General features: G+C 42.5%; 1 protein-coding gene across 1 annotated transcript in view; it reads left to right on the top strand.

Moving 5' to 3' along the window:
• Positions 1–12,500, top strand: part of LOC122335229 (ectonucleotide pyrophosphatase/phosphodiesterase family member 2) — a 23,709-nt gene that overhangs the window by 11,171 nt on the left and 38 nt on the right. The window contains exons 13-25 of the mRNA XM_043233043.1: positions 1–48; positions 910–941; positions 1,014–1,141; positions 1,854–1,917; positions 1,990–2,077; positions 2,182–2,351; positions 2,528–2,585; positions 3,659–3,798; positions 3,978–4,101; positions 4,617–4,694; positions 4,886–5,018; positions 5,154–5,307; positions 10,967–12,500. The exon at positions 1–48 is cut by the window's left edge and continues 75 nt beyond it; the exon at positions 10,967–12,500 is cut by the window's right edge and continues 38 nt beyond it. Of these exons, the coding sequence (XP_043088978.1) occupies positions 1–48; positions 910–941; positions 1,014–1,141; positions 1,854–1,917; positions 1,990–2,077; positions 2,182–2,351; positions 2,528–2,585; positions 3,659–3,798; positions 3,978–4,101; positions 4,617–4,694; positions 4,886–5,018; positions 5,154–5,307; positions 10,967–11,137 (1,388 nt within the window). The 3' untranslated portion in view covers positions 11,138–12,500. The remainder of the gene's footprint in view (positions 49–909; positions 942–1,013; positions 1,142–1,853; positions 1,918–1,989; positions 2,078–2,181; positions 2,352–2,527; positions 2,586–3,658; positions 3,799–3,977; positions 4,102–4,616; positions 4,695–4,885; positions 5,019–5,153; positions 5,308–10,966) is intronic.

Genomic DNA, 12,500 nt, shown 5'->3' with positions numbered 1-12,500 from the left:
TCCCAGGATCTTCTGGAAGAATCGGCCCCAAAAACTCCAGCACACCCTGTGAGCACACACACCTTCATCTAACTGAAACCGATTCTAAAGTAGTTTATGTAGTAGTAGTAGTAGTAGTAGTATGGATAATTTGTCAGTATTGTACTCAAATGAATTCTTATTGTCTTGCCAAAATATACGAATGGCAAAAAAATAAAACTGCAATATTAAACAGTAAATGTTTGTCGTTTAAAAACTCGACTGATTACGTAAGTTTCTTCTTAAAGCAGTTTGAACTGAACAAAATGTTCATGTTGTTCAAATGTATGCATCTTACTGTATGAACATATCAGTTATTTATGTTTATAATTATAAATTAGTAGTTCATCTGTTATGATACACTAGAAGCTCAGCAGTGTATATATGTATTTACATTATCATTCATCATTGTTTTTATTTAACAACACAGGTTGCATCAAAGCACTTTATCACTAGCATTATCACTATATATGATCTGAATATAGCTAAGAAGTGTCTGGTAATGGTTAGAATTAAATAGATGGTTGTAATATATAATGAATGTGACTTAGGTTAAATTAACTAAATAATCTTCTGTTTACAAAGTCTAATGATCAAAGTTATGGTCAGTTATATTCATGCATTTGGCAGACATTTTTATTTATGTAACTTACATTGTTTTCAGTGTTTACATTTGATCACTATGGATTTATTGGACTTATTTTATATCAAATATCTATTTTACATCAAAATACAATTCAGTGGCAGTTTTCAATAAAATAAAGCACATGGTAGACTGTGTTCTTGAAATCGTGATTGAGTATAAACTTGAGTTTCAGTGAAAGTATAAGTACTTTTATCAGTGTGGTAATGAAATCACACGAAGACATGAAACCTTTTTCTTTGTTTCAGATGATCCAAAGGAGATCGTAGCTAATCTAACAGTAAGTCCATCAGTCCGCTGCTCCTGACAGATTCAGTGTGCGTTCGCCGCGTGACCTTTGACCTGTTTGCAGTGTAAGATGCCCAATCAACACTTCAAGCCGTACCTGAAGCAGCACCTGCCCAAACGACTGCATTACGCCAACAACAGACGCATCGAGGACGTGCACCTGCTCATGGACAGGAAGTGGCATGTGGCCATGTGCGTATCTGTGTGTGTGTGTGTGTGTGTGTGTGTGTGTGTGTGTGTGTCAAACGTCCTTGATTATTACGCCGGAATGGGAGTATAGTTCCTCATCATATTGGCCTAGAAAATCACAACTTCTCATTCTCTGTTGGTTTTTCTACAGAAGGGTCCAGAAGAGAGGTTCGGTTATCTATGCTAAGCTATGCTAAAAGTGCTAAGACGGATCTGGAGATCGGCAGAATGGATAGCGAAACAGTAAAAGTCAACTCTGAGGGAGTTGGAGAATGAGTGAACAAACAGTGTAGTGTTCCTTTAATACACAGAGCCGTAGATCACTGACAAGCTACGAAACTGAACGCTATATAGAGTAGCTTGTCAGTGAAAAACGTCTCTGTGTATTAACTGCAAACAGGTGAACCATCTTTAATGATGATATGCACATGAATATTTGGGGTGTGTGTACAAACTGTAAGCGTCGCTGCTTTTGTTAGGCCGTGCAGTTAGATGCGCTGCTGAAGCTTCTCTGTGGAGATGATGTTTAGGACGAGACTTATTTGGCTGCTGTTACTTTAAGAGACTCGTAGTTTCTTCACTCTTTGATAAGAGATGATACGGCGTGTGATTGAGGAGTGTACGCTGTGACCCGACCCCAGCTCACTCTTCTGAATAACTCTGAGTTTTAGTCGAGAGTGAGATGTGATGTGTGTGTGTGTGTGTGTAAGAGCAGATCTCCAGCTACCTGCGGCTTCTTTGGAGATCACGGCTTTGACAACAAGATGAGCAGCATGCAGGTAAATCAATCAATCAATCAGTCAATAAAGTGGTCCATCTGTCTTCTAACTGTCTTTGTGTTCTTCTTGCAGACGATCTTTCTAGGATTTGGACCGAGCTTCAATTTCAAGACAGAAGTGCCTGTTTTTGAGAACATCGAGCTGTATAACGTGATGTGTGGTGAGCAGAGCCTGCTGGGTTTATTAGTGGTCTATGATTATGAGAGTCATGACGGATTAGTCCAGTGTGTGTGTGTGTGTGTGTGTGTGTGTGTGTGTGTGTAGATCTGCTGGGTTTGACCCCGGCTCCTAATAATGGGACTCACGGCAGTCTGAACAGTGTCTTGAGGAGCCCTCCCTACACCCCCACACAGCCAGAGGAAGTGACATCACCCACGCCTTTAGCCCCGCCCTCTGAGGTGACCTATGACCTGGGCTGTAACTGTGATGATGAGGTCAGCGACTCACACACACAACTGACACACATTCACTCTTACTTTCTCACGCACACACACACACTTTCTCTCACCCTCTCTCTCGCACACACACTTGCAGACACACACACACACACACACACACACACACACTTGTTCTCTACAGGTCAGTTGACTGAATGTCTTCTCGTTCACAGAACAACATTGAAGAAAGTTCCCAGAGGTTCCCATCTGCTGCTGATGGACTGCTGAACAGTTAAGATCTGTCTCTCTTTCACGTTCACGTTCAAATCTTCAGTAACAGCTCATGTCTCGTCTTTCGGATGAGACGTTAAACCGAGGTCCTGACTCTCTGTGGTCATTAATCATGTGGTAACACTCATCGTAAAGATGTGCCCCCGATGTCCTGGACACTTTCCCTCCACTGGCCCTCATCAACACTGTTGAGGTTAAGGGTTTTTATTACTTTAAAGAAAATAAGTTAACTCAAATAAAAAAATCAGATACTTGTCTTTTAGTTTATCTTGTACTAAATAAAATAAAACAAAGGAAAAAATATTAAAAGTGTAGAGGGACGGGTGAGTGTGTGTGTGTGGGTGGGTGAGTGTGTGTGAGAGTGTGTGGGTGTGTGTGGGTGTGTGTGGGTGAGTGTGGGTGAGTGTGTGTGTGTGTGTGAGAGTGTGTGTGTGTGTGTGAGTGTGTGTGTGTGTGTGAGTGTGAGTGTGTGTGAGTGTGAGTGTGTGAGTGTGAGTGTGAGTGTGTGAGTGTGAGTGTGAGTGTGTGAGTGTGAGTGTGAGTGTGAGTGTGTGAGTGTGTGTGTGAGTGTGTGTGAGTGTGTGTGTGGAGTCAGGCCTCAGACTCATGAGGACACCAGTGTTCATGCACGGTCTCTCGAGGAGAGGAAGCTCGGCACTGAGCAGCGGCGGTGATGAGGCTCGATTCACTTCTGGTGTGCCTCGTCACACGCCGCCAGACCCGTCCAGTCCTGTGCCCCTCCTCTCACACACTCACACTCACACACTCATACTCACACACATTTCAATGCTCTTGATCAGTAATTGATTCTTTTTTTTTAACATTTATTAAACATTTTAAATTGATCACTCTTTGTAGCAAATCCCAGGATCTGGTAATGTACATAAAATGCAAAAAAGACAATAATACAATAATTGTTGTGTTTAAACATGCAACAATAACACGATAATACTGAACAATATAGGTGGTATAATATGTGCATCTTTTCTATTACTTTTGTGTAATATTTGTCCGGGCAGATAGTATGAGTGAAGCTATTGTGTGTGTGTGTGTGTGTGTGTGTGTTTGGCCAGATGTCACACACCTGCCTTTTGGCCGTCCAGCTGTTCTCTTCCAGACGTCTTACACACAGCTGTGTCACTCGGATTACTGCAGTGGATACAGTCACGTCATCAACATGCCGCTGTGGAGCACCTTCACACTCACAGCACAGGTGTGTACACCACTAACAAGCAGATGCACGTCTGTCTGTGTCTGCGTCTGTCTCTGTGTCTGCGTCTGTCTCTTTGTGTTCAAAATGCTAATACTGTTAATCATACAAAATGAAGCAGGTATGAAAATCAAAATTGTGTGTGTGTGTGTGTGTGTGTGTGTGTGTGTGTGTGTGTGTAGGTGGAGGTTCCAGCTGTGTCGTCCAGAGAGTGTGTGAGATCAGACCCTCGTCTCGATCACACACACACATGTAACTCGTACAGCCAGGAGCCGGACGTCACACACGCTTTCCTCTATCCTCCGGGTCTGTCACACACTCATCTGTTGTTTGGAAATCAATATTCAAAAATGAGCCTCAGCGACCAATGAGTCAGAAGAGATCTCAGCTAATTAATCCTAAAGACTTCAGTGTTCAAACATGCAACAAAGCAAATATTCACTAGATTGCATACAGAAACTTTAATTCATAATTCTCTTGATATATATATTTTTTCCCAGAGGACTTTTTTTTTATCACTCCATATATCAGAAAATACAGCCAACAGACCGAAAACAGAAACATGTTTTAGGAGTAAAATGTTGTCAGTGTGAATGAAATCTGAACAGACCTTCAATTGTTCTACTGGACTTATTCTACAGATGTAAATGGATAAATAGTAATTAAATAAACTTTAATGTGTGTTTTGGATGTTTTCTGTCCACTAAAAAAGAGACATGATATTGAGGTAAAATAGCCCCGAAATTGCATAAAAAGCAGTGCTTTACTGTAGTGTCTAGGCTCAGGATGAACTCTGATCAGCTGAATGTTGTTTTGTGTAGATTTCTCCGTTACATCTGAATCCAGATACGAGGCTTCACTCATCACAAACACCGTTCCCATGTATCCCGCCTTCAAGAGTGAGTGCTGGACCTTTCATTATTTCCTTTAAATATGATTGAAAAAGCATGCACTTCTAGACTCAAAGCGTCTGGAAAAACAGCTGTGAAACTGATCTGATTGGTTAAAAATCAAGGACCTACCACAGGACAGTTTAATAATGAGTACCAGTTCAGAGCAAATCAGTGTGTGTGTGTGTGTGTGTGTGTAGGGGTGTGGAGTTTCCTGCAGAGAGACGTCCTCAAAAGATACAGTATGGAAAATAACGGCATAAATGTGATCATGGGACCTATATTTGACCATGACTACGACGGACTGAGAGACACGGAGGAGAAGATCAAAGAGTGAGAGACTCGCAACCCTGAACTTCCTCTTATGTGTATTAATGTGTTTACGTTAATATGTAAATGAATCATTATCAATATCAAATTATTCTATTTCTTATTAAAATCTGTACGTGTGTGATGTGTGTGTTTCAGGACGGCGCAGGGCTCCGTCTTCATCCCCTCTCACTTCTACAGCATCATCAGCAGCTGTGAGAAACTCAACGAGACGCTGGACGAGTGTGACGGAGATCTGAGAGTCACCTGCTTCATCCTGCCTCATAGAGCGGACAACAGCGAGAGCTGCAACGTCAGTAACACGCACACACACACGCACGCACACACACACGCACGCACACACACACACACGCACGCACACACACACACGCGCACGCGCAACAGCGAATTTACTACTTTAACATTAATGAATAATATGATGTGTGTAGTTTATTGAGATCATGTTGGTCTGAGGTTTGACCAGCAGATGGAGACATGGAGACTCTGAATCAAACCAGACACACACACACACACACACACACACACACACACACACACACACACACACATATTCAGTTTAGAAAACCTAAACAAATAAACTTGAAGCTTTAGATTGAATAAAAAAATTCTACGTTACATTTAGTGTCAGCTTCTCAGTGTGGACTCTCTCCTGTTGATGTCCGTTCTAACAGATTTTAGAAGTGTTATATGTTATCTTAGGGGTCATCTCAGATCTTCTTAAGGCCTGGTTTCCTTGAGATGCTCATTTCATGCCAAAAACACAGTGCACTTTTTGTGTGCTTTACTGTGGCACAAAGAAATCAATTTTTTTGATCACGTCTGACACTCATTCGCACAATATCCAATTTTTCTGCGTTCAATCTGGACCATTTCAAAATGTGGATTTTAATCTAACACCCGTCTGTTATCTGGGTTTCCTGTTCCTCGTAGAACTCGTAATGCACCACACGTTTTCCCACAAAGACAGCGTTAATACCAGCTGAATTTATTAAGGCACCCCAAACAGGAATTATCAGGAAGGTTATTCCAGAGTTTGGGAGCCAAATGTGAGGCTTTGCTGTACTGTACTGTCCTATATACTTGTGTAACCTTAGGGAGGGGCTGGATTAAGGGACTTTAGTAAGCAGTAATATTTTGTACCTGATACAGTACTGTCCAGGTGTCTAGTGCAGGCTGTAAAATAATCTGATCATAGTTCCTAGACCTGGTTTAGGACTTTCAGTGCATTCCAGTCCGGTCTAGAGGTCATGAACGCATGGATGAACTTTCTGTGTCAGACACAGGTAACATGTTTCGTAGCTTCGCAGTCTTTCTAAGATGGAGGAATGCTGTTTTTGTAACATGGGAAGTATTATTTCCATTTTAATATAACACTCAGGAAATAACAGAACATCCGTCTAGTCGCAAATTTTAATCCAAGAGATTCTGTGGACCTTTTTTTTTTTTTTTTTTTTTTTTAGCCCAACCAATCTTTTACATCATCTTTAACACGCTCTGTTAGTCTAGATCTTTTTGAGTTGGTCTTTTACAGTTTTATAGTTGAGTATCATCAGCGTAACAGTGGAAACCGATCCCATACTTTCTAATAATATTAGCAAGGAAAAACATGTATATTGAAAAAAGCAAAGCACCCCGGACAGATCCTTGAGGCGCTCCATACTTGACTGGTTATAATCGACATGACTCCTTGTTTAAAAAACAAAGTGATATCAGTCAGACAGGATAAGCCGCAGGGACATTGCTTTATGATTCATATAGTATTATTAAATTGTAGTAAATGTGTAATTATATTCTTAATGCAATGAGGTAAAGTACCGTTTGGAAAGTCTGCGGTTCAGACGGTGAATCAGTGGAAGGAGTTAAAATAAAACCACCGTCACCTGCAGCTCTAATCTCTTCTCCTCGTGACCTCAATCTCTCAAAGACTGAAAGCAAGGGGCCTTTTTCATCAAAGAATCAGTTAATCCATATTCATACAACCCTGAAGACACAAGCGTTAATCTTAGTTTATTCTTTTTGACTTTTGTTTAGTTGACAAACGTACAAAGAAAAGATTTCAAACGTTTTCAAATCAAATTCAAATCATATTTGTCACATACACATACATACATGGTACGACATTCAGTGAAATGTTTTTTACAACCGTCCAGCGTCAGAATAGAAAACAAAATATATATACATATATAAATAGAAAATATAAAAAATATATATACGAGGAAGTGTGCAAAGTATAAAAGGTAAAAAATGAAATAAGTATAAAATATAAAGTGGCTGTGTGAATGTCCAATGTAAAGTGACTAGTGCAATTTTGTCCAGTGTAAATGTCCAATTGTAAGTGGGTATCTGGGGAAAGAGGGGTGAACATGGGAATCCTGGTGATTAGGTGCTGGGTGTTCTCTGGTTCAGACTCCGAATGGCCTGCGGGAAGAAGCTCCTCCTCATTCTCTCTGTGTTTGCCTTCAGGGAACGAAAGCGCTTTCCTGAACGCAGCAGAGAAAAGAGTCCATTGTTGGGATGGCTGAGGTCTTCCACGATCTTCCTGGCCCTGGTACAGCACCGCTTGTTGTAGATGTGCTGCAGCACAGGGAGCTCAGCTGACCGCACCACCTTCTGAAGAGCTCGCCTGTCCTGCATGGTGCTGTTCCTGAACCAGGAGGTGATGTTTCCCGTCAGGACACTCTCGATGGTGCAGGTGTAAAAGTTCCTGAGCACCTGAGATGGGAGTCTGAAGTCCCTTAAGCGCCTCAGATGGTATAGACGCTGCCGGGCCTTCTTCACCAGGGTGTTGATGTGACAGGACCAAGACAGGTCCTGCGTGATGTGAACACCCAGGTACCGGAAACTGTCCACTCTCTCCACTGGGGTCCCGTCGATCTTGATGGGATGGTAAGAGCGCACCTGCTTCGTGCTGAAGTCCACTATTAACTCCTTTGTTTTGCTGACGTTCAGGAGCAGATTGTTCTCCTGACACCATCTCTCCAGGTTGTTGATCTCCTGAAGGTAGGCCATCTCATCGTTGTTGGAGATCAGGCCCACCACGACAGTGTCGTCAGCAAATTTAATGATGGTGGTGGAGTTTGTAGTGGCCACACGGTCATGTGTGTACAGCGAGTACAGCAGGGGGCTCAGAACACAACCCTGAGGGGCTCCAGTGCTGAGAGTGAGGGAGGATGAGGTGTGTTTTCCCATCCGTACGGCTTGTGGTCTGTCAGTTAGGAAGTTGGTGATCCATTGACGCAGGGATGGGCTGAGTCCCAGGACCTCCAACTTCGAGGTGAGCGTGGAGGGAACTATGGTGTTGAACGCTGAACTATAGTCCATGAACAGCGTTTTCACATAGTTCCCTTTCCTAAAATCCAGGTGGCTTGTGGTTGTGTGGAGGAGGTGTGTGATGGCATCCTCCGTAGACCGGTTGTGGCGGTAAGCAAACTGAAGTGGGTCCAGTGTGTCCGGTAGTGATGAGGTGATGAAGTCTCTGACGAGTCTCTCGAAGCACTTCATCACTACAGACGTCAGAGCTACAGGGCGGTAATCATTAAGGCAAGATGGTTGAGGTTTCTTCGGCACAGGAACAATGATGGACTCTTTGAAACACGAGGGGACTGTAGACTGTTTCAGGGAGAGATTAAATATCTCAGTGAACACCGGTGCTAGCTGGTCAGCACAGGCTCTCAGAACCCGACCTGTGATGCCGTCAGGTCCTGCTGCCTTCCTGGTGTTCACTCTCCTGAATGCCCTCCTTACGTCGTGCTCCGAAATGGTGAACGCGATTTCCTCTCCGGCTCTCTCGGCGTGCGTGCTTTTCATCATGCCGCTAGCGGCGCTAGCGTGATTAGCTGCAGCCTCGAAACGAGCATAAAAGGTGTTTAGCTCGTCTGCCAGAGAAGCATCCGCGCTCTCCACTCTGGAGGTTTTATAGTCCGTGATGTTTCTCAGTCCCTGCCACAGGCTCCTAGAGTCATTGTGTTGAAACTGTGACTCAAGTTTCCTCCCGTAGCGCCTCTTTGCCTCCTTTACCGCTCTGCGCACGCTGTACGACGCAGCCTTGTATTCGGTCATATCCCCCGTGACTATCCCCGTGTTATAGGCTGCGGAGCGGGATCTCAGAGAGTCGCGGATAGTTTTGTCTAACCACGGCTTCTGGTTGGGTTTTCTCTACCGTGTCATCCGCTAGTTTTCCGATGAATCCCACCACCGCTTCCGTGAACACGTTGATGTCCTCGGAGCTACACCTGAACATGGCCCAGTCTGCGTCATCCAAAGCGTCCTGCAGAGCGGCCACCGAATGGTGAATCACTCCATCAGACACACTCCACCTCCCCTCGTCTTCCCCGACTCCATTGTTCTGTCCATGCGGTAAACAGAGAAAACCTCAGCCGGTTGTATGGCGTGGTCCGGTACCGCTGGGTTCAGCCATGTCTCGGTGAAGCAGAGGAGGTTGCAGTCCCGAATGTCTCTCTGGAACTTGATCCTTGCCCTGAGGTCATCGAGCTTGTTTTCCAGAGACTGGACGTTGGCTAACAGGACACTAGGTAGGGGAGCGCGGTGTGAGCGTGCCCTCAACCTGTTCCTGACGCCGGCTCGTTTCCCTCGTGGACGCCGGTGCGGGTCGCGTCCTTTTGTCTTCGGCAGACTCTTGCTCAGCCAACATGGGTCCGGGTTTAAAAACAGCGAAAGGAGGGTGCATTGTACACCAATAGATATAAGAGTGGCTCGGTCGTATGTAGTAATAGCCATCTTATATAAAGAAAACCGCGTAGGCTATCCAAAATACTAACAATTAAAAGAAAAACTAAAAGTTTTGCCTGAGCGGTCGTGATGGCAGCTGACCTCAACGGCGCCATCTTGCTAGCACTGATCAATGGAAATGTATTTTGTAAATATAAAAAAAAACCTATATTTTGATGACCGCTACACACTCCAGAAAAGTTGTGACGGAGGTATGCTGAACACGGTGTGTCTGTCTGTTAAATACAGGAAGGGTGTCGTTGTTTAGGAATTCAGGATAATAATTCAAGTTCTGAAGCAAACTTTGTCCAGTCTGTCTTAAAACAAGCCTTGAGAAGACTTCCCTGCGGTCCTCCTGAGCCTGTGAGCCCGTCTTTAACAGCACAACGCTTTCGTATTCAAAGCCACCCGAGGGGTCAAAGGTCAAGCACATTCACCCGAGCTGTTCTGCCTTGCCCTGCATCTACCGGGATTTCTCTCAGTCTTTTCACAGAATTACGTGCAGTAGTTGTTGAAAGACCTAAATTCTTTGCAGTAATGCGAAATATGGTTTTTGATTTGTTTGTCACTTCCTGCTCAAACTGGCGTAAAGTGATGAGCTGAGCTTGCCGAGACGCTCCAGTCAGCGCCGGACGTGATGCTCTCACCCATCACCGGTCCACCTGGCTCTTCTAGAACCTTCTCACTTTTATCTTGTGTGCTGCGGCCATCAAAAACCTTTTCTTCATACGCTGGTCAATGAAAACTTCAGAAACCAACTTCTCTCCATTGGCAGTGTAGTATGAGTTTGGTTTTAAGATCCTTTATATATATATATATATATATATATATATATATATATATATATATATATATATATATATATATATATATATATAATAATAATAATAATATTATTATTATTATTATTATTATTATTATTATATATATATATATATATATATATATATATATATATATATATATATTATTATTATTATTATTATTATTATTATTATTATTATTATTTTTTTTTTTTTTTGGTGTTTAAATATTTGAATCGTCATTCTTTGAGTTCGATCTATATATTGATTTCCTCTATTTGAACATTTGAATTGGAATACAGAGTGTCTGAATGAAATAATTTGACCTAATAACCTTGAATGTTGATGCTTGAATAGAAAAGGAGGTTAAAATGTTGAGAACGTGAGGAAATCTCTTCTCGTGTGCTGTGTTTTCCTCAGAGCTGGGAGGACGAGTCTCGCTGGGCCGAGGATCTTCTGAAGCTTCACACGGCTCGGGTCAGAGACGTGGAGCTGCTGACCGGTCTGGACTTCCTGCGCTCCACCGGGCTGCTCTACACGCGCGTGCTGTCGCTCAAAACACACCTGAGGAGCTTCGAGGACCACGTCTAGCCCACGCTTCCACTGTATAGTTTTATGCACTGTGTCATATTTATTATTCACCTTCAAGCTAATAACGGCGAGGGCGACTCGCGTCTGGAAAGCTGTGTTCATGAATCAGCGCACGCTCTCACATCCTTCAGAAACCCACACCTGTGCAGCATCATTAAAAAAACAAAAAAAACATTTAATATAGCAGTAGAGTGTAGTTTTTTTAGAATCGTCTATTTTTAGTATCATAATGCAAGATTAATCAGAAAAGCAAAGTGAAGGTTAAAGTTAGACGCTATCATACAGAGCCAAATAAAAACCCGTTTGATACGCATGTGTCTGCACAACAACTTTTAACGGCAGGGTTGCATTTCTAGAGCATTTATTAATCTCGTACGGCAAAATATGATTTCCTTCCTTCCTTTTTTGAATGTTCTCCGCTCTAAACCTTTATAGGTAACACTTTACAATCAGTTTGATGAGTTATCATGAACCGTGACCCATACTTCTACAGCTTTTATTCATCTTAATGTTCATTTCAGCATCTACTAATGCTTTATTAAAATCACAATCATCAATTAATGCACTGTAAACAAACATGAATAAACAGTGAACGGCAGCCTTGTCATTAATGTTAAGCAGTGTAATAAATGCCTTATTAATACGTGAATGTTAGCTAAAGACGTCTTACTGTAAAGCGTTACCGTTTATAAAATAAGATGCATTTACATGTGATGAAAAAGTCTGAAAGAGTTTTAACTTTTAAAATTTTCGCTCATTTAAACGATTCTTAAAAATGAAATGAAAATTGAAAAACTGGAAAAAGAGTGAAATACTGAGGAAGAACATCTCTTTTGAAAATAATCTCTTAATGATTGATGGAGCTGACGTGAACTATCAGTTTTATTCTTAATAACTAACATGACCTTCAAGGAATACTGTTAGTGAAGTATTGCTCATTAGTTAGTTAATATTAGTTAAAGCTTAAACGCTCACCAGCTGAAAGGAGTTTCTTCTAAATCTTCGTAGAATCCTGCTTTTATCTGTTGATTGCTCAGATAGAGAGGATGTGATCGCTCCGGGTCATCATTCAGTAGTTGTGCTAATTATGACGTGCATGAACACTGTGTGTGTGTGTGTGTGTGTGTGTGTGTGTGTGTGTGTGTGTGTGTGTGTGTGTGTGTGTGTGTGTGTGTGTGTGTGCGTGTGTGTGTGTGTGTGTGTGTGCGCGTGTGTGTGCGTGCTCTGGGTCTCTCTTTAGTGTGAAAATGTGAGAGACGGGTGAAAGCTGAATTAGTGTGTGTTCAGTGAAGATGAATCTGTTTCCTGTCGGCAGCAGAGGGTCATGTGACCCACGAGTGATGCTCTCTGACTAACGAGTGTC

This window comes from Puntigrus tetrazona, unplaced genomic scaffold, assembly GCF_018831695.1.
Source record: "Puntigrus tetrazona isolate hp1 unplaced genomic scaffold, ASM1883169v1 S000000746, whole genome shotgun sequence".
Taxonomy (NCBI): Eukaryota; Metazoa; Chordata; class Actinopteri; order Cypriniformes; family Cyprinidae; genus Puntigrus; species Puntigrus tetrazona.
Note: the sequence above shows the minus strand (reverse complement) of the source record. Positions and strands in the feature narration are given on the sequence as shown.